General features: G+C 41.3%; 1 protein-coding gene across 1 annotated transcript; it reads right to left on the bottom strand.

Annotated features, from left to right (window-relative positions):
- Positions 1–316: 316 nt before the first annotated feature.
- Positions 317–27,885, bottom strand: LOC138978520 (protein Spindly-like). Its single transcript, XM_070351257.1, has 11 exons — positions 27,804–27,885; positions 21,774–21,982; positions 20,240–20,416; positions 14,630–14,821; positions 13,709–13,858; positions 12,993–13,091; positions 11,381–11,491; positions 6,293–6,430; positions 5,151–5,248; positions 4,145–4,329; positions 317–3,368 (listed from the first exon to the last, which is right to left on the bottom strand). Exons 1-11 carry the CDS (start codon positions 27,874–27,876, stop codon positions 2,716–2,718), a joined length of 2,085 nt encoding a protein of 694 aa, XP_070207358.1. The 5' UTR covers positions 27,877–27,885; the 3' UTR covers positions 317–2,715.

Genomic DNA, 27,885 nt, shown 5'->3' with positions numbered 1-27,885 from the left:
AGATGCAAGAAGATACCAAGAGGAACAACAAAGTCAAAAGACTAAGTCAAAAACGGCTGAAACAGCCGGAGCGTACATCAAATGCGACCAGTCTCACTGGCGCTGAGCTTTGGATTGAATTGCAAATGGCGGTGTATGCGCGCGCATACGGAAGGCAGTCTCGTTTCCGGGCTGGCTTAGACACCCTTACGGGTCTCATGTCACTCTTTTTTTAGAGGCGCCTTCCTTGTTACCAAGGGGACGCGTACAGCGTTACCAGCACTGAACTAGAGTTAATTGCTATATGTGAGTTGGGTAAGATATGTAATTTAATCAATCTTATTATGTTTTAAAAGCAAACATCTGCAAAACTCTATTAACAATATTTTACCATACACACATATATAATATATATACAATGTATATATGCATTCCCTAAAAAATAGTGACATGAAACATTTACAAACTTCTCTTATTTGTACACTATCCTGAACTGAAAAATTTAGCAAACATTTAAAGAATGCACACAAAATATGTATTCATACACATGCATGTATTCAGTAAATGAAACTTTTACAAACTTTTCTTTTTTGTACAGTACCCTAAACTGCAAGAAACAAATCGTCCTTGTCCGATTAAAACCTCGTAACTCGATTTTTTGTGAAATCTACTTTTTTACATCAAAATAATCTACGATTTTTTCTCTATTTTTTGGTTATTGTGGTGAAAGCCTAAGATTGCTGGAAGTCAGTTAAAAATGGGTATAAAAATACCTCGTATATCATTTTGGCAAAACCGCGAACCAAAATTACACGTAACTTGAGTTACGAGCTTTTGTCGTTCGTGTGTTTTTCACTTTTGGCCGATGCAAACCTCGTATGTCGACTTACAACTTTTCTAACATCTAAACACAGCGGTAAATGAACTGTTTCCGTTAGATACGAGGTTACGGTAACCTATCCGTACGCTCAGAGTTTAGGTACAATTAAATATTAGTGTCATTAATGAGGCTAGAAGTGCCCACATTACCTATTGTGTAGGAAAATGACAATCTACCACATTATAAGATTTTTGATGGGTTGTTGACAGACCAGCTTTTTTGTTGGTCTGAGGGGGAGCATATCGTCTTTTGTTTGCTTTTGATTATCCATGTATAACCTGCTTCCTGCAACTATGGTAACCGAGGATTTATTGCCTGGGGAACATGAGATTTATTTCCCAGGTGCTTGTGAATGAAAACTCGTGAAAATGATGACAACAGTTATTGTTCAAATGATTGTTTTGTCAGTAGTTTTCCTTTGCTGAGTACAAAAACACAACTACAAAGAGAGATTAAGTAGTTAAAGTATTCTGACATATCTCTTAACTATGTAATAGTTCAGTCCTGAACTTCTCATCTTATTTGTTAGCTGAAGATGTACAGGTATGCATATGTCACGTACTGAAGTTGTGTTGTAATGTCTGAATGCAGTCCGTCATGTCTGGCAGTGGGTCCTTCATACCTGAAAGCCAATTCTCTTCACTTGAAGATCTTTGGTTGGTGTGCTGTGTGTGCCTGAATAAAAGTTATATACCATGGGATTTCGAAACGGAACTTATCATAGATGACATCACTGTTCGTATGAACTCTGATTGCATTTCGTGGGTGTACTGTGTCCATTATCGTGGTCAGTTTCATGTGGACTGCATGGACCCAACAACTGTAAAGCATGACAAAAACTTTATCTGCTCGACTTGTTTGCATTAGGAGTCATGTTTGCTCTGTCTGGTGCAAGCTCTGCATGAGCGAGCAGTGGTCAATTGATGGTGCAGCTTTGGCTTGGAAACAAAATCACTATCTTCCATGAGCAATGGAAGTAGTGAAGCAAACCAAACATTGTGATTCACCAACCCCCAAAACTATGAATGCAACGTTTGCTGTGAATCCAAGTACGGAAACATCCCATAGCATGTGTACCAGATGCACATTCAACGCAAAGACGAAGCTTGCAAACAAAAGAACATTGACAAGAGGGTTGCTAAAGAGAATGGTGATGTCCAAGTTTTCACCATGTATCTGCAGGTCGACTTGTTGGCCGTATCTAAGCAAATGACAAATACTTCAAGACCAAGATGTGCTGCCACTACTTCACATTGTACAAGTTTGGTCGGGTTTTAAAAAAGAAAAACTCGTATCTTGCAATTTTGTTGAATATCTTGCGTTTTAATTGTGACCAGCACTATTTAATTACTCACAGTAATTTGTTTGTGTTTGAACGTCATGTGCAGAAAAAATTGGCTTATTTTGATGACAAGTTATTTTTTAAAGACGTTTTTTTGTGTTTTTCTCGAAACACTAAATATCGATTTACGAGGTTTCAATTGGGCAAGGACGAAATGTAAGTTGACAAAGCAAACCGAATTAGCAGGAGTTATTTCCCTTGTAGTCCAAGTAGGGCCAAGAGGAGTTTGTGCTTTGTGCAGTGAAGAAGGCACAGTTATTGGACAGAATTTATGAAAAGTTGGATGCTTGTCTGAAATGTCTAAATATTGTTGCTGCTAATAAAAAAAAAACATGCATTGTAGGTTAACGGAACACTTAATCATTGACAAAACAAAACATTATATTTACAATATTTAGTTGTTGTTTATGTTTTGTCAAAAATTACATGTTCCAATAACCTACAATTCTTGATTTTTGATTCTGAATTTTGAAACGTTAGCAGTTTATCTATTTTTGGGTTGTTGCTCCTAACCTCACTGTTGTTTACACTCATACTGTGGTGCTTCATCCGCCGTCACATGCTTCACTTTGCTCACAGCCTTAGGCTGTTTCTTCTTCTTCATAGCTTCAGCAGGGGTGGATTTGTCACCTTCTCGTGCTAGCACTGCCATGCTCTCCTCCCCGTCTGCATAGATCACTTTGACGTCATCCGCCATGCTCACTTTGCGACCTTGAAGGGTGGAGGGGTCAGGGTCAAAGGTGGTGTCTTCAAAGTTTTCTTTGTCATTGTAGAAGAGACTGTCATCATCGTCACTCAGGGATGACATACTCTCCAGAGCCCACGGTTTACTGGATTTGCTTTTCTGACTGTCTGAATACATGCTACTGGTTTTTTGTGCAGCAGAGACTGTTTTCAGAACCTCGTCAGGTCTACCTGCAGAGAGTGGTTTCAGGACATCGACCTGTCTAACTGTAGAGACGGCCGTTTTCTTGATGTCACTAAGTCTTCCTGAGGCGACCGAAGGCTTGAAGATGTTGCTGGGTCTGCCGGTGGCGGTGCCATGTTTGAATATGTCACTGGGTCGACCCGAGGCACCAGTGACCCTCTCCTGTATCTGCAGCTGAGCGTCTCCCATGTCAATCTTTTCCACAACCCGCTTTTGGAGCTTGCCACTTTTGACCCTGTCTGGAAAAAGGAAGGACTTTGAGAAGTGAGACCACTTGTTTTCAAGTACCGGTAGTACATGTATAAAGTCAACTGCATGATAATTAAGGTGCTTGAAGTGTATGCATTCTGTTACTCAGTGATCATACAGCTATTGCCAGGGATGATTTGCTAGGCAATGTTATTCTCTAATAAATCTAGAATATGAACACACAACTCACAACATATTTATACATCTACAGAAACAGAAGTGCGACATAGGTAGCATTGTGTATAAGCGGGTGTTTCCGAGATCTGAAGGTGGGTTCTTAAGCAGGTGATATTTGGTACTCTGGGAGACACAGGATTGTCTCCCTTGTTTTTTTAGACCTGATTGTCTGAGATTTATGAGTTCCAAAAAAGGTGGAGGGGTGTGTGTGTGTGTTCCCACTGTACTCGAATCAACAATGGTCCAGATTGGTTTATACAAAACTTTATTTAATTTTAGCATCAATTTTAGCATCGTGGCATATAGTATCTAACATCCGGGGGGGATAAAAATGTACTAGAATCAACAATGGTGCCAATTCAAAGCAGATTTTTCTCTCACCTGGTTCATATTTGAGTAGATCATAGATGTACGAGTTCCTAAAAAGGGGAGGGGGGGGGGGGGGAATTTACTGTGGTCGCTGCGATGTGTGGCCCCTCTGATGAGAGGACACCTCCCTTAAAAGGACACATTCTGATGTCCTTTCATCTCTGGTACCACTGTACTAGAATCAACAGTGGTGCATATTCCAAGCGGATGTTCTCCTCACCTGGATCATACTTGAGTAGCAGCTCCTCTTTCTCCAGGGCGGCCTTGATGAGCTGTGACTGTATCATGTCGCGCTCGCCCTGCAGCTGTTGGTTTCGTCGCGACAAGTCCACCATCTGGTTACTCACGTCCAGGTACTGCAGTGACTTGGTGTGCAGCTCGCAGCGTGCCTTGGCTGCATTTTCCCTGTGGCCGATATCAGATGGGATGTTACGAAACACAAAAGAGGATCGGCATCTGGTTGTACTCCCTCTCCCAAAAATGCAATATTTAAGCACAATTTTGCACTGAGTGTGACCCCTGGAAAATGTTAATTCAGTCGAACCTGTCTATGACGACCGCCCAAGGGACTGACCGAAAGTGATCGTTACAGATAGGTGTTCATTATAGATAGTTGAAAAAACCCTCTTCCTCTGGGATCCTTTGAGGGTAATGGGCAGGTGGTGGTTATAGAGAGTTGGTTGTTGTATGCAGACGAAGACGATGGGATTGCTGAACAAACCTGCACGAAGGAGAATTATTGAGAACTGACCGGTTAAGCCACTCAAATGGACTACCTTCATGCTGCCTGAGGCCAATGTTCATACCATCCTTATAATGCTCATTCACCACTGATCATTTTGCTGTGTCTACTATCCAGTGGCATCGTATTGATGAATTATTGGTTTGAACTATGCTGCTGAGCAAAAGTAAGCAGTTGTTATGTTTTGAGATTTTGAAGATTGCATTCAGGCTGATGACGCACAATGGCCGGTTTATCATATAAAGGGATGCAAGCAGTTTGAAATGGCGTCGACAGAGGCAATGAACGGGGATACTAACTAAGATTATGGGGTGATTGAAGGCGGTTGTATACAGGATCTTTCCATTTGAATGACGAGTCACCTTCTTTGTACCAAGTGGTCCCATCAGTAAAGTTATGCACGGGTATGCTAATGAACAATTAAATACTTTCATGACACAAATTGCAGACCTCTGATGTTCTCGGTCTCAACTTCTGAACTCACTTTTCAGTCTTGATGATTTCCATCAGGTACTGGGCATAGTTTCTGTCTTCCACTTTTTCAAGAGCGTCGGCACTAATCATCTGTCCATTGGAGCCACCCTGCAAACACATCGCATAATGCAATAATGGCCCGTTAGGTTGAATTGAAATACAGCTGCATAAACTTGTTTTAACTTTCACCTAACAGGCGCTTTGGCCTAGTGGATAAGACATTGGCCTCCCAATCCAAAGGTCGTTGGTTCGAATCCTGGCCAGGCCTGGTGGGTTAAGGGCGGACATTTTTCCTAGGTCAACTTAAGTGCAGACCTGCTAGTGTGTACACACAAGCACAAGACCAAGCACGCATGGAGAAGATCCTGTAACCCATGTGAGAGTTCGTAGGGTTATAGAAACACAAAAATACCCAGCATGCTTTCCCTCCGAAAGTGGCGTATGGCTGCCTAAATGGCGGGAGTAAAAACGGTCATACACGTAAAAATCCACACGTGCAAAAAACACGAGTGTACTGTGGGAGTTTCAGCCCACAAATGAGGAAGAAGAACTTTAACCTAATGCATCATCTGTCGTTTGGCATCTAAACTTCTTTCAAATCACCCAAAACTTTGCTGTCACTTCCACAGCGCTGCCAAACTTTTGGGGTGTTTAACACCAAGGACTGCCTTCAACTTGTGCAGACCTGGGAACCCCTATTTTGCACTTGGAGTATTCTCTAACAAACGGGGTGTATTTTCAGAAAAATGAGCGTACACCACAGAGCTCATGATTCAAACATGTTTCACATGCGTCTCTCACACCGTTAATTCAGTTTACCAATACACTGCAAACAAATGCATCTTTCAATGTTTACTGACAAAAACTGTAAGTTGTGTGAAAATACTGGATCGGCTTCGGGATGTGCTTGTGAAGAAAAGTAGTCCAAAAATTTGTCTCGTCGTATTTTTTTTTCCACTGACTGTACTGATCGTATTCTACACAATCATGCGTACAAAATACGGCGAAATTGTAAGGGTTCCCAGGTCTGCTTCTGAAAATTGTTGGTACTTTTAGGACCATTTCAATCTTAAAATGTTGTGTGTGCAACGTTGTAATTAAAAACACAACAAGAACACTGACTTCTTCACGAAAACAACAAACAGAATTTACCGTGGACGACTCCAGGTTTTGTATGTGGTCAGTGAGGGTTCGAATCTCAGCATGGGCCTGGCTGAGTTGGTCTCTGAGTCGCTGGACAGCCGGGTCCTGCTTGTAGCTGGACATCTGCAGGGCCATGGCTATCTGCATCTGTACACAGTCAGGGGTCACTTGATAAACCAATTGGAAACACTTCAGCAAGCCAGCAGGTTGACGCAAAACAAGACCTATTTTGCGCAGCGATATGGCTAAAATGCCACAATGTTGTTCCCAGACTCAGAGGACAACAGGTCAGTTAGACCTGGATTGAAAATATGTATAGGCCCCAATGCCCTGGCTACAGAAACATTGTTTTGTCCGCAATACTATCGCACGGCAGACCGGTCACGTGTCAGAACAACGCATCAGATCAAAATAATACGCGTGAATGACCGAACACTTAGGCCTGAGAACAACACCAGCAACATACAGTTAAACCCTCCCTTTCAAGACCCCCGATTTCAGACTTGCTCTCTTTTAAGTGTTATTTAGTATAAATATAATTTAAACTCTCTTTTTACTGTGCCTGTGACTGGTGGGTACCACCAGTCACAACCCCTCGGTCTGCATGCTTTTATGGTGCATTTGTGTCTTAAATTGTGAGCTGATGTCAGGTATGTTTGACTGACCAGCAGTGGGCCGCTCACTTGGCTTTTTACCTGCGCCCGCGTCGCAGCAGCGCTCTTCACTTGCTCTTACAAGAATGGAATCCAGCGGAGATCCTTTTCGCTTCGACAAATGGTCTGCTCAGCTCCCCAGCACGGTGGCGGAGGAACTTTCTCAAGAGGGCTTTGACAGCAAACTAGCCCTCCTTCACGCCACCAAGGAAGACATTAATTCGCTCAAACTCAAACGCGGCCACCTTGTCGCTACCTGGGCCGCCATACTCGCCCTCCAAAAGGAAAATGGCGGAGCTGTACTGGCAGGGGCAGACGATACGGCGACAGGGGGCACAGTGGCTCAGCAGTCGCTGCATGAACTTTTACGCGGACCCTCGCAATCTGCTTCAATTGACATCGACAACGGGCGATTTCGAACAGGTGAGGGCGCCTTACGCATAATCGAATTTGTGGGGACTTGTGAAATGCAGGAGGAGGTGCACCTCAGCGGGGGCATCTCACTTCGCCTTCCCTCCCAAAAACCCAAACCAGAAAAGGTAACGCCGGCCCAGTGGATTGCGGCTAACAGCCGGATTATGACGAGACTCCTCGAATCGGGCCAACTGACAGGAAGAGGGGCGCTAGAGTACCTAACATATACCGCGAAAGTGGGGAAAATGGCCGCCCGCTACACGTGGTCATCAGTTATGATGTATGACGACCAGTATCGCCAGAACCAGGCAGCAGAAGGATACAAGTGGGGTAGCGACTCCCAGCACCTCGCTCTCGTGGCCCTGCGGGAGCGGGGACCAACACCACCGCAGAGAGGGCAGCCTCCCGCCCCTACGGACACCTCTGGCCATCACCTAGGACCCAGGAGGGTGATGGCCCCCTCAGGCAGGGAGGTGTGTCACCAATGGAACAAGGGGCATTGCAGGTATACCCCCCGCTGCCAGTTCGAACACGTGTGTTCGGTGTGCCTCCAGCCTGACCACCCTGCAGTCAGCCACAGCTTCACACAACCGCCTGCTCCTGTCGGTGATCAGAACCCAGTCTCCAGATAGGACAAGGCGCAGCCAACAAAAGCTAACAAGGTGGGAGATAGCAAGTTAGAAAGCCCCTTTTTGCCACAAAACCCTTTTAGTTGTGATTGGCTAGGCAACAAGGAAAATATATCATCCATTTCTAGAAAGGTCGAAAAATGGGAGGACGAGTTAAAATGTGATTCTGATAGAAAGTTCCTATTAGAAGGCATAAGGCAGGGGTTCAGAATTACAGATGAACATTGTGTAATACGTACAGCAGAGGGTGATAATCACAGATCAGCCATTCAGCATAACGATGCAGTAGAAAAAGAACTTTTGAAGCAAATTGCGGCAGGGAATTATGTTTTGGCCTCAGAAAAACCTACCATTGTTAGTCCTTTAGCAGCCATTGAAAAAGACGACGGTGACATTTGTCTCATTCACGACGGTAGTCGTCCTATGGGTTGTGCTATGAATGACTATGCCTCAGTGCAACATGAGCATTTTCAGACAATTGAGGACGCATGCTCTTTGGCAAAACCGGGGTACTGGATGGCGAAGTTGGACCTTAAATCTGCCTACAGATCTGTACCAGTGCATAGAGATGATTACAGAGTTACAGGACTGAAGTGGCGCTTTAAAGGAGAAAGAGCACCGACCTATTTATTTGATACAAGGCTCCCCTTTGGGGCCTCAAAAGCACCAAGTCATTTTCATAGACTCTCTCAAGCAATAGGCAGATGTTTACGACGCCGTGGCATAAAGGGTGTGGTTGTTTACATTGATGATTTTCTGCTGATTGCACCGACTCGAGAAGAGTGCAATAACGCTTTGCATTGCCTGATAAATCTCGTTCGGAGATTTGGTTTTCATATCAGCTGGAACAAGGTTGTTGGACCCACTCAGCGCATTACATTCCTAGGTATAGAGATAGACACACGTGATTGCACTCTGTCATTGGGAGAGCAAAAGTTGGCAAAGGTTCATCAGCAGCTCGATGAATTTTCAAAGAAGAAACGTGCAAGTAAGCAGCAATTGCAGCGCTTGGCTGGACTCTTAAACTGGGCTTGCCAGGGAATCCGCGGAGGCAAATTTTTCTTGCGGCGCATCCTGGACGCTATAAAGCCCCTGCGGCAGCAGAATCACAAAACAAAACTCAGCAGCGAGTTTCATAAAGATGTGCAGTGGTGGTTGGCTTACCTGTGCACATTTAATGGTGTAATTTATTACAACAGAGGCGAAACTCATCATGTGCATGTCGATGCGTGTGGAAAAGCGTGTGGGGTGTTTTGCAGAGGGGACTGGCAATACTCTGTGTTTCACGTGGACACACCGGCCGCCAGCGAGCTTCACATCAACTATAAAGAGTTATGCGCCGCAATACAAGGCATTGAAAGATGGGCGCAGACTTGGACAAACAGCGTTGTGATAGTGCACACAGACAACAGTGTAACCAAAGCAATCATTAACAAAGGGAGAAGTAGAAACCCATACATGAACTGTTTATTGAGGAAACTGTTCTGGCTCAGTACGAAGCATAACTTTTCAGTCAGAGCCATACATGTACCGGGTTTGGTGAACACTCTTCCAGACACTATTTCCAGGCTTCATGAGGCAGGAAACTGGGAGAAATTGTGTGTGTTGCTAAGAAACTGGTCGCATAGGGCTGAATGTGTTAGTTCCGACTTAAGCAAACATATGTCAAAAGATTCATTTGTGTTTCTTGTGCAGGAGAGGCAAAGACGTTTGAAGAAGAACTAAACGGGGAACTCGCCGGGTTTAGAAGCAGTACTTTTGCTGACAATACTGTGAAGACAATTAAAACTCACTTAAAATCCTATATGGATTTTTGCAATAGGATAAGCATCCCCCCTGTGCCGGTGACTAAGAGAACTGTAGCTCTCTATGCCACGTATTTAACCCGAAGGCTCAAGCCTTCCTCTGTGAAACAGCATATTAACATTATTCGAATAATGCACCTTACTTACCTAGACCAGATCCCTCAACTCACCTTAGATTTTTACAGAGTAACTTTTTGTAGGGCCTTGCCCAAGTAAACTCCCGTCCACGTTCTTTTGGGTTGGTAGGAGCTCAAAGTTCGCCCCTTTCTATTGGGTGCTAGTTTTAAATTTGTTAAACCCCAAGTGTTCTTAAATAATATGTGATTTTTGTCCCTATGAAATTAAAAAACTTGCCTTCGGTTTTTGACACCCAAAAGGAACTTCTTGTCACATGAATTTCATGGTTGTGGTTGTGATGGTGTGTGTGTGTGTGTGTGTGTATGGGTGTGTGTGTGTGTGTGTGTGTGTGTGTGAGTGTGTGTGTGTGTGTGTGTGTGTGTGGGTGTGAGTTAATGTGTTGTATCCTTCTATGAGTGCGTGTGTGTGAGCGTGCTTGGTTGCGTAAAAGTACTAGTTTAAGTGTTATTTAGTATAAATATAATTTAAACTCTCTTTTTACTGTGCCTGTGACTGGTGGGTACCACCAGTCACAACCCCTCGGTCTGCATGCTTTTATGGTGCATTTGTGTCTTAAATTGTGAGCTGATGTCAGGTATGTTTGACTGACCAGCAGTGGGCCGCTCACTTGGCTTTTTACCTGCGCCCGCGTCGCAGCAGCGCTCTTCACTTGCTCTTACCGCCTCTGCCCCATCCACCTCCCTTGTTTGTTATAGCTGGCTGCGCTTTTTCATAAATTTGTACCGAAGGATTATGTATACGTTCTGTGAAATATTATGTGTACCTTATATGGAAAACGTATTGTTGTTATTGTGTAATAGGGGTGCTAGTTTTAAATTTGTTAAACCCCAAGTGTTCTTAAATAATATGTGATTTTTGTCCCTATGAAATTAAAAAACTTGCCTTCGGTTTTTGACACCCAAAAGGAACTTCTTGTCACATGAATTTTATGGTTGTGGTTGTGATGGTGTGTGTGTGTGTGTGTGTGTGTGTATGGGTGTGTGTGTGTGTGTGTGTGTGTGTGAGTGTGTGAGTGTGTGTGTGTGGGTGTGAGTTAATGTGTTGTATCCTTCTATGAGTGCGTGTGTGTGAGCGTGCTTGGTTGCGTAAAAGTACTAGTTTAAAGACCTTGTTTTCTCACATTTTCTGTTCATGACCTCTGTAAACGTATCAATCAATCAATCAATATGAGGCTTATATCGCGCGTATTCCGTGGGTACAGTTCTAAGCGCAGGGATTTTTTTGATTTAAAAAAAGAAAAAAAAATTTTTTTATGCAATTTATATCGCGCACATGTTCAAGGCGCAGGGATTTATTTATGCCGTGTGAGATGGAATTTTTTTACACAATACATCACACATTCACATCGACCAGCAGATCGCAGGCATTTTAAGACTCCTTCCTTTCTAAGACCTGATTTACTCAGATATGTGGAGGTCTTAAAAAGGGGAGTTCCACTGTACTGTATATCATACTCACCTTATATTTCTGGTTCTGTTGTTTCTCTATGTCGTACTTGTCTTTATACTGCTTGTTCTGCACCTTGAGGGATGCCATCATTTTCTCCAGTGTCATACGCCGGTCCTCCACCTGAAACACACTCACGCCATGAGTCTTCTTCTCCTTCTTCTTTGTTCCTGGGCTGAAACTCCCACGTTCACTCATAATTTTGCACGAGTGGGTTTTTACGTGTATGACCGTTTTTACCCCGCCATTCAGGCTGCCATACGCCGATTTCGGAGGAAGCATGCTGGGTATTTTCGTGTTTCTATAACCCACCGAACTCGGACATGGGTTACAGGATCTTTTCCATGCGCACTTGGTCTTGTGTGTACACATGAAGGGGGATAAGGCACTAGCAAGTCTGCACATGAGTTGACCTGGGAGATCGGAAAAATCTCCACCCTTAACCCACCAGGCGGCCATGGCTTGAACGCTCGACCTTCCGATTAGAAGGCAGATGTCTTATTCACTAGGCCACCGCGCCCGTCATGAGTCAAACAGCCAGCACATTTCTGTTTGTTGGCTACATTCTTTTCACATTCAGTCAATATTTGACTAAATGCAGTCTGGTAGACTGGGATCAAGAGGGAGCCAAGGGTATATATCTGTGTGTGTGTAGAGTGATTCCCATGAAACTACTGGACAGATGAGAATCTTAAACAAATGGGGCAAAGCGCCGTTTAGAGATCTGATAAACAGAGGGAAGTAAGCGCTCTAAATGCATATGACATGTGTAATACTAATAGAGTAGATGAGAGTTATTTGGAAACAGTCTCCTGGCACCTGAGAGAATAACAAGCAACTTTTGTTATCAGAATACTGGACAGATGACTATGAACCTTTGCAGGTGCATTCTTCAAGATAATATCTTAAAAAAAGAATTTTTTTTAGGGGGAAAAGTATTTAATAATGTAATTTTACCAAAAGATATTGCCACACTTTGGCACCCACATTTTCAATTAATGTTCTTAAAATTGTTGTCTCATAATCTTTGATCCAGTTAGGACAATGGGGATTGCATTTTGAATGAATGAATGAAAGTGAGTATTACTTAAATGAATGTGTATTACCCCCTTGAAATTACCACACACTCCTACACCACCAAGTTTTACAGCAGTTAAACAGACATGGAAAGATCTTTCCATTTAAGTTTTAAGTTTTAACTGTTTCTTAGTCATCCTACATATAGAAATTACAGCAATATTCAGACTGATTGAAACTGACTACTGTTGTCATCAAAATTGTGTGCTTCAATGTCATTGTATGATATTTAGTCTTAGTTTGACTTACTTTATGTCTGGCCTGTTGCATCAATCATAGAAATGCTTATGTTTTGCTAAACCTGCTTTGTAACAACTTCAGACTCGAATCGAAAATTTCAAAAATAAATTTTCATTTAATTAATACACTTACTCAACTCGCATATATTCCCTTCTTCAATGTCTAAGCATCAAACTGAAGTTAATTGCTATATATATGTGAGTTGACGTAAGAATATGTTATTTAATGACACATGGTCTATCAGAAATTGCAATCATTATCAATTATTACGATGTACAGCCCACAAAGACTCCTGACTAAGCCGTACCTCAGAAAAAAGAGAGTTGCCTTTCGAACCGTGAAACTGACTCTCAATCCGAGCAGAATCCAGCTGGGCACGTACTTCTAGAGTTTCTCTTCGAGATTCCTGTGTGGAAAGAATGTCAGAAATTTAGAAAACAACAAAGCTCAAAAGATCCCCCCCCCCCCCCCCCCCCCTAAAAACCACACCAAAGACAAAAATAACAACCCACCAACAGTTCAAAACAACAATATCTTACAAAACCCAAAAAACATTTTAAGGAAAAGAAAGTGGTTTGTTAATATTTTCGCGGTATTTGGATATTCTAGTACAAAGACTGTGACTGTCAGCATATATATCCAGTCCATTCTCCTTTGTGACAACAACAATCATGCACACCAAATAATCAGAAACTTACAGTTTGGGGTAATACATGTAATGCACATATGGTGCAAATCATAAAAACAGGTACATTTACATGACTGTTGACACAAGGACTAGTTCGATCTAATCAGTGTGTCAACATTTGTTTCTACATATATACAATTTCTGTGTCATTGCATTCTAAGGAGTTACTGGGTACTTTAGCAGACACCTCCCTTAAAAGGACACCTTCTGTTGTCCATTTGTCTATTATCTCTACTAAAATATACCTGTCATGACAGGCCACCTGCAGTGTAGGGACACTTTTGGCTGGTTTCAAGGGTGTCCTTTCATGGCAGGGACCACTGTGGTGTTCTCACCTCGAGATGCTTGGCGTAGGTCACAACCTGACATTGCAGTTCCTCTATCTCCGTACTGGCTGTCTTCAGTCTGCTGCTCACCATCTCTCTCTCTCGCTCTGCCTGCTGCAGTTGTCCCGTCAAGTCAATGTTCTTGGCCCGCTCTTCTGTCTGCACGTGTCAACACAAAATAAATGCCATACAGTACGGCGCTCCCCAATTTTTTCCCGTCCTTTTCCTGCATGTGTGTGTTCGTGATTCCAAGCCAAGCCAAAGTTGAGTCTGGGAAATAAATTCAAACACAAAATAAATGATAAGGATAAGGATAAGGTATTATACGGTCCTGTGAGGTTGACCTCGTGGAACTTCTGGCTGCTTTCTCACCGGGGAAATCAAAAATCAAGAAAAGTACTATGTTGTTTAATTTAATAATTGACACAAAAAACAACAACAACGTTTACAGATATATTAACCCAGTGGTCTTTAAAGTGCAGAGACAAAACACTAATTAGACAAAACACTAATTAGACAAAACACTAATTAGACAAAACACTAATTAGACAAAACACTAATTAGACAAAACTTATCTGACAAAATGTTAAGCCGCTTGCAGGGCCGGCAGACACAAGCGAGGAAATGATCAAGAAAAGAACACTGCTGTTTATAGCAACTACAATTACAATGTGTATTTAATAATGATAATCGTTGACAGACAGGTTATAGACGTGTCAAAGGCAATGTTCTATTTCAATGTATTCTTTTTAATGAAGAATAAATCTTGGCTAAATAAGAAGCTTGTGGAGGATCTGAACAGAAGAGTCGAGGATCTAGAAGTAGCTCTGGAAGAGCAGGAGCAGAACCTGTTTAATCAAGGCCGCCACAGTGGGAAAATCTGTTCTTCATAAATAAAGTGTTGTTATTGTTAAAACTCTTGACTCTTACAAGGTCAATCCTGAGAGCGGTAAGCTCCTCATGGAGCTGGGCCATCTCCTCAGAGGTGAAGGAGGTGGAGGTGGAGTGGATCTGAGTGCGGTCCAGGTGTGTCTGCAGCAAGGCTTCCAGCTCACCAACACGTCCTCGCAGCTCCGTCTCCACCGACTGCAGATTGTCCACATCCAGGCGTAGGCTCTCTGTCTGTTGGCACAAACCATGTCATGCTATCAGGCAATCTATTCTTCTTCTTCTTGTCGTTTGCTGTTAGATCGTCAGTCCGGACTGCAGGGCAATCTATTCAAGGGAGAATGAGCTGTGGACGAAGCTTTGCCCACCACCCTGTGTATCCCACCACTACCACCTATCCACAAATCATACATCGTGTCACTTCTTGAGCTCATCTTGAAAAACAACAACTTTGTGTTCGACAACCAACACTACAACCAGTGCATTAGGGCCGCCATGGGAATGACAGCATCCCCAGAAATATGCGATATACGCATGTTTCAACTCATGAATGAAATCCTCGACAAATATGCCTACAAAGACACGATTCTCTGGCACGGACGCTACAGAGATGACGGCATCTTGTTCTTTAATGCTGACCAAAACCAAATACATCAGCTGTTTGATATTGCCAACGCTCACCATCCATTACTCAAATTCACATACAACATCTCTGACTCAGAGGCGACGTTTCTTGACACCACTATCTACAAGGGTAACAGATTCTTGTCCAACAAAATATTGGACTTGAAAACACACAGGAAATCTACTGAAACATTTCAGTATCTCCATCGGGAATCTGCCCACCCCCCCAGCATCTTTAAAGGACTTGTGAAAGGTGAATTGATCAGATACATTCGCACCAACAACAACATAACCACACAGAACAAGGAAACTGATTTATTCCTTTCAAAACTCCTTGAGAGAGAATATATTAATATACCGGACGAACTGGAGTTAATCAAACGGGAAGTCTTGAACATACCAAGAGCAAATTTTTGATTAGTGCTTTTGTGAACAAGAAACAATTGACAAGTGGCTCTATCCCATCTTCCCCCTTCCCCCGTCGCGATATAACCTTTGTGGTTGAAAACGACGTTAAACCACCAAATAAAGAAAGAAGAAAACGGTCACTCAGCCGCAACGGAGAGGGAGGGACGCAGTTTCGCGCCCAACAATCACCCCCCCCAGCAACTCCGCCCACCACACCAAAAGACTTTAGATTCTTTCTGTGGTTCGTGTGTATCATTATAGATTTTTTCTTGGTGTAAGTAAACAAATTAGATTGTTATCAGCCTCTGTTCATTTTCTTCCATATTTTCCAGCATGTTGAAACACTCCCAGATTCTGAGAGCACACACACACACACACACACACACACACACACACACACACACACACACACACACACACACACACACACACAAACCATCATCTGACACATTAACTGATTTTCGACTGACCTATCAATTTGTTGTTCAAAGCAACTACCATACATGGGCTTTTTATGAAATTTTTAATCAACACATTGTGTGACAATAACAGATATTAATCGGGGTGAGTCGCATAGAAAATGAATCTTTGCCTGCTGTACACAATTTTGAATTTCACACGAAAAACACGTTTTTACGCTTATGTCAAGAAAAACATAATTAATAGCAGCTAGACAGGTCAAGAAATTACAAGTGTTTATCGTAACACACTTTCTGCTTGAACAGCACTATTCAATCTAAAACATTCCACCCCGACGCTGGCCTGAAGAAATTGGAAAGCCAAGGCAGAGCGGACATCCCCCCGTACCTCAACTCTAACCACCATCATTCACCCTTACCTCGAGCTTCTGCTGACATATCTTATCTCGCGCACACGCATAGACCGCAGCGCCGTCGGCACACTATAAACATTCACCCTCCCTTCGCTCTTACCACCACCATCCGCCCAACCCACTCGTCCTAAGACTACGTGGGCAGGCAGGCTGAAAGAAACACCCGTGCCACGGCAACTCCGCCCACCACGCCAAAAGGGCCCCACTACACGTATCAAAGACGCTACGCCCAGCCACTGGAGCGTTGATTGACACACACTTATCCCGCATCTACACAAACCAGCCAACCCATGGGTGGAACTTGGCCCCACCAATAAGATCGCAGAACAACTCTGACGAGATTGTCTACTAAAACAGACAGAATCAACTACTTGACCACATCACGAGTTTCTCCTGATTCCGAGACCCACTTTCCCACTACGCTCCTTGATCTACACCACCCTTTCGCAAAATGGCCGCCACCAACTTCAACATGGAGGTTGCTGAAACTCAATTCAACTTCTCGTTGGAAGAAGAAGAGAAGTCTACCATCAACGCCAGCCAGTACCACGCCGCCAGGGAGATGGAACTAAACTCCCATACCTTGAAAGAGCACGACAGCATCCTCGAAATAAGCCTGTTACCTGCGGACGCAGACGCTCCCGCCCAAGCCATACAGGTAAACCTGAAACCAGCCAAAGAAAGGGTAATCCCCATCTCGGACAAACTGCAGGAAACCTTCAAATGCAGAATGAGTCTTACCACTGCAAAGCATTCGCTTATTCTCGCAATCGAGAAGGACCGGTGTGTACCCTTCCTTAAAGGGACCATTGAGTTCAACCCAGCATTGAACGGCTCCACTGCCAGAATACACGAGCTTAGAGAGCAGTTTCGGGACATCATAAGGGAAAACAAAATTTCCCTCCAACAACAGTTCGCCGAAATCATTGAGGCGGAAATTGAAAAGAAAACAGACACCATCAGATGTCTTCGCGACGAGGCCCTCGCCATCGCGAATAAAGACGAAGAAGCCCTTAATATGCTGAAACTCAGCCTACAGAAATCTATCAAAGAGGAACAAACTGCAGTACAACGCCACCGTACCTACGAGGAGGACAGGGAAAGGCGCGAGCGCCGTAGCCAACAGCGAAAACGGCCACACGACCACCCAGCTTTGTTTGTTTGTTTGTTTAACGCCCAGCCGACCACGAAGGGCCATATCAGGGCGGTGCTGCTTTGACATATAACGTGCGCCACACACAAGACAGAAGTTGCAGCACAGGCTTCGTGTCTCACCCAGTCACATTATTCTGACACCGGACCAACCAGTCCTAGCACTAACCCCATAATGCCAGACGCCAGGCGGAGCAGCCACTAGATTGCCAATTTTAAAGTCTTAGGTATGACCCGGCCGGGGTTCGAACCCACGACCTCCCGATCACGGGGCGGACGCCTTACCACTAGGCCAACCGTGCCGGTCTGACCACTCAGCGAACCGATACAGAATCCCTAATCTGCCTAAACGACAATAGTCAATCTGTTGTCTCGAACCTACAACCCTGTCTGCACTTGGGCGGACCACCCTCATCTTCCAAAAAGGGATGAATTGTTTCGTTGCTAAACCAAACAAACAACCACTACACCTTCCCTCCAATGAACCTGTACGCATAGTACACATACGGGGAAATATAACCCGTTAATATACGACCACAGTACATTTAGTACAATACATCCTAGTACACACCATGGAGGAAATTCCACCACAAATCATACATAAATGATAATTTTTGTTTTGTTTAAAAAATAAATAAATAAATAAAAATAAAAATAAATAATTTGTGTTTGTTTATTTGCTTAACGCCCAGCCGACCACGAAGGACCATATCAGGGCGGTGCTGCTTTGACAAATAACGTGCGCCACACACAAGACAGAAGTTGCAGCACAGGCTTCATGTCTCACCCAGTCACATTATTCTGACACCGGACCAACCAGTCCTAGCACTAACCCCATAATGCCAGATGCCAGGCGGAGCAGCCACTAGATTGCCAATTTTAAAGTCTTAGGTATGACCCGGCCGGGGTTCGAACCCACGACCTCCCGATCACGGGGCGGACGCCTTACCACTAGGCCAACCGTGCCGGTCAATAATTTGTGGATAAACAAAAGAAAGAAATGGGCTGAACAAACAAATACATGAATCACTGAGCCTCATATAAGCTTCAGTCACTGTGAGGACATTTGGGTAATAAACCACCAGTACATGCAAGTACACCCCAACAAGGGAAATGAATAATAGTCATCTAAAAATGATTATTCTCAATCGAGAAACAAAATGATGAGGATATGGGTTTGAATAGTTGTCCCCTGACGAGGCTACCTTTCAGTTTCCCCAAAATAACCTCTACAAAATCACACTTTCAAGAGAAGTTGTCCTAACAGCTTGAAACTGAAAATCTTGCCGAAAAGTACCATCTTTGGGAGAGGTACTTAGGGATCTCTGGGCTGCCTACCGCATTTGCCGGGTTTGGCAGACCCTTGATTTTTACCCCCTAGGAAATAAATAACGCAAGGGGTCTAAGGCGCCACATAGGTCCCCTGGCGGGGGTCTGGGTACAATGCCCCCAGAGGCTAAAGCATTTTTGCCTTGAAAATATGAATTTCACCCCCTATGGTCAAAGATGTCTTGTGCATGTAAAGAAAATCACTATTTTGTCCCTCTTACCTTGGTTAAACTATCATTTTTCACGTATAGTTTAAAAAAAAAATTCCTGTGCTATACAGTGGAACCTTCCCTTTAAGACCTGCAAAAATGTGAGAAAGCAGCTCTAAAAGTATTACAAGAGGGAGTCTTAAATGAGGTACATTTACAAAGTTTATGAAAAGAATGTCCAAAAAATCTGGATCTTAAATGATGGAACTGGAAGTCTTCAAATAGGGGTCCCACCGGCACTGTCCACTACACCACACGGATCTTGTTTAACGCAAAGTTCAGTTACTTCACCAGAAATTATCACAAATTACCTGAAATGAAATCAGCAACCTATTAAACATGTATACAGGTTGGTATTTCGTTTCACCAAATACATCCTGAGAAGCACAGAAAATGCAGTTTACTGCAGTCCTACCGCACTAATTTTTAAAATACTTTGCAAAGTATATCATAAGTGTGACCTGAAGGTGAAGAACATGAATCTATGGTATTGGCCTACATCACCAGGCATGGGAATTAAAAATTGTAAAAAAGGCGGAAAATTTATAACTGTAGACGCGAAGCGTCAAGTCGACGGCGCGAAGCGCCTAGCCTTACTAGGGGGGTCCGGGGGCATGCCCCCCCGGAAATTTTTTTTCTCCAAAGAACCCAGATGGTGCAATCTGGTGTCATCTGAGCTCCAAGTTTGCCATTAAATTCTGTTTTTAGAATCAGAGTTTTTAGTACAAAAATGTACCAATTTTTGCTTTTTTGAAGAAAAAAAATATATACATGTATTATATATGGTTTAAATTTGTAAAAAAATTGATCTGTTGAGACAAACAGGAAAATGTAACTTGTAACACAATCTGTGCAATCTGGTTTACTTTCAAACATAAAAGTTCAATAACTGAGGCGGGCGGTAGCAGTGCGTGAACAAAGTACGGAAAGTTTTCGCGGGCTTTTGCCCAAAGGCCAAAGTAACCGGTGCTTTTTTTGTGTGCCTCCCCCCTTTATTTTTTCGGCGGACACTTTTGCATTTTCGGCGGAACAAAAAAAAAATTCGGCGGAAATCCGCCATTCGGCGGACAATTCCCATGCCTGATCACTTCCCCATACCTGCTTCTTATAGCCAGATACTTCCAGTCTCCTCTCCTCTTCCATCTGATCAGTGACTGAACTTCGGACAGTCTGCAGCTCTGCGCGAAGGTTGCTTATCTCCTCCTGCTGCCATTGCTGCGTGCTTGCTGCTACCTCTGTGCGAGACTGCAGAGAGCACACCTCTTGATGCTTCTCCTGAAAAAATGAAATTAAAATAAAACAAACATTTAGAACTAGAAGACAAAAGGTTAACATGTTCTTAATGAAGAAGTCACATAAAAACTTCTCATCCACTGTACTTTTAGAGAATGATGATTCGATGTGTGGTTTTCAGCTGTCACTGTTAAGTTACGCTGCGTATCAGTTTAATTACAAGATCACTGCTGGTGCTCCAAACGTTTTTATTTTATCTTACGGTATCAGCATTTTTTATATTTTCATTACAGGTGGCGTACTCATTTTTACATTTAGTCAAGTTTTGACTAAATGTTTTAACATAGAGGGGGAATCGAGACGAGGGTCGTGGTGTGTGTGTGTGTCTGTGCGTGTGTGTGTGTAGAGCGATTCAGACTAAACTACTGGACCGATCTTTATGAAATTTGACATGAGAGTTCCTGGGAATGATATCCCCGGACGTTTTTTTCATTTTTTCAATAAATACCTTTGATGACGTCATATCCGGCTTTTTGTAAAAGTTGAGACGGCACTGTCACACCCTCATTTTTCAATCAAATTGATTGAAATTTTGGCCAAACAATCTTCGACGAAGGCCGGACTTTGGTATTGCATTTCAGCTTAGTGGCTTAAAAACTAATTAATGACTTTGGTCATTAAAAATCGGAAACTTGTAATAAAATTTTTTTTTTATTGAACGATCCAAAAACATTTTCATCTTATTCTTCGTCATTTTCTGATTCCAAAAACATATACATATGTTATATTTGGATTAAAAACAAGCTCTAAAAATTAAAAATATAAAAATTATGATTAAAATTAATTTTCCGAAATCGATTTAAAAACAATTTCATCTTATATTCCTTGTCGGTCCCTGATTCCAAAAACATATAGATATGATATGTTTGGATTAAAAACAAACTCAGTAAGCTAAAAAGAATAGACATACAGAAAAGCGTGTTATCCTGCTCAGCGCGACCACTACCGCACTATTCTGCATGGCTTGTCGATTTCACTGCCTTTGCCACGAGCGGTGGACTTTCTTTCTTTATTTGGTGTTTAACGTCGTTTTCAACCACGAAGGTTATATCGCGACGGGAGCGGTGGACTGACGAAACTACGAGTATGTGGTCTTTGTGAAAAAAGCATTGCGTTCAGTTTCATTCTTTGAGTTCGACAGCTTGACTAAATGTTGTTATTTCGCCTTACGCGACTTGTTTTTACTACAGCAGCATTCTCCAGAATACTCCTTCCATGGGAATTGACGTCACACACTTAAAGAAGAGTGAAGATTTGGAGATGTATTAATTTAGTTCTAAATGTTTGTTTACACATTGACACAGGGCTAAATCAAGATATATTGCCTCAGTTATTTTACCTCAATAGCAGCCGCATGCTGTTTCATTAAGTCATCGATGCGGAGACGCAGATCATTATTTTCCTCAAGCAAAGATTTTCCAACAGTGGCGGCCTTGAACAGGTTCTGCTCCTGTTCTTCCAGAGCTGCTTCTAGATCCTCCACCCTTCTGTTCAGGTCCTCCACAACCTTCTTCTCTCCGCCTGGAGACTCCATCCTGCTTGCATGAACTTATTTAGCGGAAAATAAAACAAGAAATAGTCAGTCTTGGCATTCCCCAGAGTAGAACAGAAGTTTGCAATTTTTTTTTCCATTTTTTTTTTCATTTTCATTACTTTATTGTCCCATCGCTGGGAAATTCGGGTCGCTTCCTCCCAGTGGAAAGCTAGCAGCAACGGAGTCGCGCTACCCAGGTGTCTGCGTGTTTAGGTGTATTCAGTCACCTGCACTTATGGCAGAATGACCAAGGTCTTTTACGTGCCATTGTGATGACACGGGGGTGGGACATGGCTTCCGTCTCTGGGTCTGCACATAAAGTTGACCCGTGTCTGTCCCGGCCCGAATTCGAACCTGCGACCTTCCGATCACAAGTCCAGTGCTCTACCATCTGAGCTACCGGGCCCCCAATGTGAATGATGTAAGACTAAGAGACGTACCTATAGTCTATACTGAAAGAAAAACAGACCTACCAACCCTTGTGAAGCCCCAAGTGTAGCAAGTTTTCAAGTTTTATTAGTCCATAACCCCTGGGGGCATTTTGAACAATAAATACAATCAATACAATCATGATATATGCTAACATAATAAATAAATAAAAATTAAAAAGATTATGAAAAACTGTTACAGATTCTATTAATAAAGTCCAAAATATTCTTTAGCAATTTCTTTTTGTTAGTAGCAAACAACTTTTTAAATTTAAGTGCATTAGGTTTTTTCCAATAGTAAGGTGGTAACAACTCAGCTCTTTCTTCTTTGAAAAAATCACAGACAAATAAATAATGGAATTCATCACCTATGTCTTGTGATACACATTTGGTGCAAGTTCTTTCTGACCTCGGGATGTTAAGGTAACGTTCTTTCTGTACAGGCAAATTGTTGTTTAATGTTCTGAACTTCATCATTGCAACACATTGCTGATATGGCAGGTGTGTGACATAGTCTTCACATGCAAAAATATCTTTAAACATTCGATAATTCCAAAACATATTTTTTGTTCCAATTTCTGTAAACCATTTATGGATATACTGGTCATACAAGCTTCTTTTTACTTTCTGTTTAAACCATGCGCTTGAATATTGAACATTTTCTTGAGAAGTCCAAAGGCCAGGGAGACCAATTTCATTTAAGGTTTTTTCAATAAAACATAAATAATCAGATTCAATCATCTTGTTGATATACAATTTATAAGTAAAGCAGTACACAATACTAGAAAATTTATTTTTATGAATAGGACTAATCAGTTTATACCAATAGCAAAGCATTCTACATTTCATATTAACATCTAGTGGATATCTTCCAAGTTCACCAAATATCATAGCATTTGGAGTTGATTTTTTTAGTTTGAAAACAATTTTATAAAAACGTAATTGAAGTTTAGTAGCAAGTTCGCAGGAACCAAAACCCCAAACCTCACATCCATATAGTAAGATTGGAGCAATCATTTTATCGAACAGGTCAACTTGTATGTCCACAGGCAGTGACAATTGTCTACACGTACGCAGAAGAACAAACATTGCCCTTGAGGCACGATCATATAGATTCTTCTGTGCGACTGAAAATTTATTATTATAATTAATTTTAAGGCCCAAGTACATTACATCAAACACTACTTCGATTGAATTGCCATTATACGTAAACAATGGTTTATTTCTAATTTTACCTCTGGAAAAAACTATAACTTTCGTTTTGTTTACATTAATATTTAGACGCCATTTTAAACAGTATTCGTGCATTTTGTTTAGACATTCTTGCAGGTTTTTTTCAGACTCTGAGCAGATCACAGTATCATCCGCATACAGTAATAAAAACATTTGAAACAAAGCATTTACATCAGTATCTTCCATTCCAACCACAATAGCCTCCCTTGACATAGTTTGTAAACCATTACTGTTTTCCAACAAAAAAGGCTTTAGATCATTTAGAAATAGAGCAAAAAACAGCGGTGACAAGTTTTCCCCTTGTCTAACTCCACACAAACTGGGAAAATATCCAGAGCACTCACTATTAACTTTAACGCAAGACTTGGCATTTTCGTACATATTTCTTACAGTTTTTAAAAACTTCCCATTAACATCAGAACTAACTAATTTCTCCCATAAAAATGCACGGTGAACTTTATCAAACGCTTTTTCATAGTCTACAAATGCACAAAACAGTCGCTTCTTTTTGTTGAGAAAAAAATTTAATATACAATGCAAAGTAAAAACATGGTCTAGTGTTGAAAAACCTGTGCGGAAACCTGTTTGTTCTTGACCTAATTTATTATTACTCTCCAAAAAGTTTGATAACCTAGCATTTAAAATTGCACTGAAAAGTTTTCCGAAACAACTGAGTATAGTAATTCCTCTATAATTTGTGGGGTCAGCTTGGGAGCCTTTGTTTTTGTACAATGGAATAATTTCGCCTACAGCCCATTGTGTTGGAACCTTTCCTGACTGCAAAACAACATTAAACAACAATACATAAATATCAATCATTCTATCATGTGACGCTTTTAAATACTCATTAATTATTTTATCTTGACCGCATGCCTTATTGTTTTTCAGCTTGTCTATACATTTGATAACTTCCTCCTTTGTAAAAGGCGCATTAAGAAATTCATTACTTGCTTCATTTAAAGGTTCATTACTATCATCCATTTCATTTTCATCACACTCTTGTAGTTTATTGAAATGTTCGAAAAACTCCGAACAAGTTGGATAGTTAGTTTTGGAATTATTTTTTTTATTTTTATTTTTATTTAGAAGATTCCAGTATGCTTTCGGGTCATTACTTCTTAACTTTCTCAAAGTTTTAACGAACTCATTATGATACAACTTGCATTCCTTTTTTATTGTCTTTTTGTATTCATTAAAAGCACTCTTTTTTTCATGTTCATTGAACGCATTTTTAAAGCGTCTTGCTTTATTTTTCGCATGTAAAAATATTTTTCTTTTCTCTTTGCATATTGCACTAAACCATGGTTGTTGGAGTTTGAATTTCTTTGAACGTGGCTTTTTCGTAACTTTTTGTTCTTTAATTACACCGATTTTCTCAGCAGAACAATTTAGAATATCACAAATCTTATTAGTAACACTATCAACGTCATCTGTTGTCGTACTCTCACTTGTAGCTAGCATATCTTGTAATTTAGTTTCAACAGTATAAATATCATCCTCATTCAGATTAACTACAAAAGCTAACTTGGTCCCATTGTTATTATCCCATTTTGGTTTTGTGTACTTGTTACCCTTTTCTCTACTTTTTGACAGCAAATCTTCATTTTTGGGGTTTTTCACATCGTCTGCTAGGCAATCATTAGCGCGTACTTCATTCTGTTTTAATAAATGCAAAACAACAGGACAGTGTACGTCAGAATAAATTGCACAAAATTCCATCACAGAAAAATATTTAACTTTCGAGAACAGATCTTTTGACAAGATGCAATAATCAACAACGCTCTTATCCTTACATGTGCATTTACCAACCCCTGTATCATCGCCAACTCTACCATTAGCAATAACTAAGCCAGTCATTTTACAAAAATCAATCAATTTAAAACCAAGGTTATTAGTATTATTATCCTGTGATGCCCGCTCACCTATTAGAGTACCAACCTCATCAGAGTCAAACAAGTCATTATCAACAAAACCTTCTGAATGCTGATCATCTTCATACAACATTTCACTCAGATGACCAGTGCGGGAATTTAAGTCTCCTAAGAGACAGACATAATCATTATCTACCCCAAACTGCATGTACACCTCTTCTAATTCAGCATAAACATCTTTATTATGGTAAGGTGATCCTTCTGGGGGAATATATAAAGCACAGAAAAGGGTGTCACGGCCAAGTATTTTCTTATCTAACTTAAAAAATAGCGCATTCTCACACATTTCTACATCCAAAAATCTATACCATATTTTCATCTCTTCTTTTATCTTATGTGACAGCTTTTTTTCTTCAAAAATAGTTATATTATTAGCAAACACTTCCCGTATTAAAACTAATACGCCACCTGATTTTCTGCGAAATTTTCCTCTATTCTTATAAAATGCTATGTATCCTGGAATGTTAATCTCATCAACATCATCAAGTTTGCTCTCGCTAAAACAAATAATGTCATATTTAGCAATAAATTTGACAAATTCAGGAAATTTTAGCTTTGAAGTGATTCCACAGACATTAAGCGCTAAGCATGAGAGTATATCAGGGTTATCCTCAATACTATATTCAGTACTAAAGGAATCTCCAATCTCACTATTACCATTATGTACATCTATTTCAACAGTAGATTTGTTACATACATTCTCAACATCTAACGAGTCAAAGTGAACATCAACATCTGACATTACAACAACATTATCCATTTCATGCGCATTGCCAACATCCAGAGAGTCATGCAAAATATAAACATCAGAAGCATTTGTGTACACATCAACAACATCAACATCATCAGTATCACCACAGACCTTCACCACTCTCTCTTCGCCTCCCTCTTTACCGCCATCTTAGACATGTTTATGATTTATGTACTGCAGTTTGTCAATAAATGTTGCTTCTAGTTCTAGTTCTAGCCTCGGGAATATGATTCCCACTGCTTGGTTCGCGGACGAATTCAGTGATGGATGACTCGGGGCTCGTTAGCTTCTTTGTGGCGATCTTCTTTGGAATAAAGAAGAATAGAGCAAAATAAAAGAAAGGAGAGCTAAATAGGAAAAAAGAAGGTTAAAAGATTAAAGATTAAAAGATTAAAGATAAAAAAAGAAAAGACATACAATTTACAAATCAACAGCGATGGCAGGGCTCAAACACTCGACCTGACGATCCATTGTTTAGTGCACTAAGGCCTAAAAAAAAAATAGGTGTGGTTACGGTAACCCGACCTACCCTATTTTTAGGGGCCGACCCTATAACTTTTTATTACATTTGTTAAAAAAAAATTAAAGAAAGAAAAAAAAAGAAAACGAGTGCAGAAAACACAATGAAAGCGAAAGCGCCCGAGTCGCACACTTATTTCCCTGTCAAGTAGGTTTACTTTGTACACATTAGAAAAAAAAGTTTAAAAAAAAAAAAAAGTGATTGCCTACCTTCCTACCCTATTTTCTTGGGCTATGTTACCGTAACCACACCTATTATTTTTTTTGGCCTAACCACTGTGTCATACACCGTATCAGTGTGAGCAAAGATAGGGAGATTTATTTTGAGAACAACTGGTGACTGTCGGTTCCGGTGTGACGTTTTCATCTTTCGCCGTGTTGATATTTCGCTTCTCGGCTTCGTTGATCTAGTATAAACTCTACACTGAACAAAAAAACCACCCTTCGATAGTTCTGATGAGCGACCTTGTGTACCTTACATTCTGGGGCCAAATTTGTCCAACCAATTTGTTTTATTTAACTTAGAAATTTGATTCATCCTAAAATGTTTTCCTTCTTACTCAAGGGACGTAACCACTCAGTACACGTTTTCGAAGAATTCGATTTTGGGGGTGAAATCTATTAAATTTTACCACCAATTTTCTTCGCATGCAAGAAACTGACATGCTTTTCGTCCATAAATAATTTCACTTCTTAATTTTACCAGGAAACAACATTTCAGTCTTGTGTATATGTCGAGGGGGAAATATGTACACAGGCGAAAGATGAAATCGTGACACCGGAGCCTGGGTGATCCGTAACCGACTAGGAAAAGTAGCCTTTACTGGCTTTAGTTTAGAGTTTAGTACTCGTAGGCCGCTTTTGGGAAGGTTCCCGAGCCATATCTTCACACACACGTTTTGCACTGTAGTACGTTCGATTTTCTACAGCACAGAGACTAACTAAAACAACTATCTCAGCGTCAAAACCAAACCTTTGAGGATCTCTGCTAGAAAAAAGAGTCTGCTGAAAGCAATCTTTCCTGCTTTGAAGTTGGCGCTTGCCATGGGTTTCAC

This window comes from Littorina saxatilis, linkage group LG10 (genome assembly GCF_037325665.1).
Source record: "Littorina saxatilis isolate snail1 linkage group LG10, US_GU_Lsax_2.0, whole genome shotgun sequence".
NCBI classification, from domain to species: domain Eukaryota; kingdom Metazoa; phylum Mollusca; class Gastropoda; order Littorinimorpha; family Littorinidae; genus Littorina; species Littorina saxatilis.
This window is presented reverse-complemented; position numbering and strand designations above follow the sequence as displayed.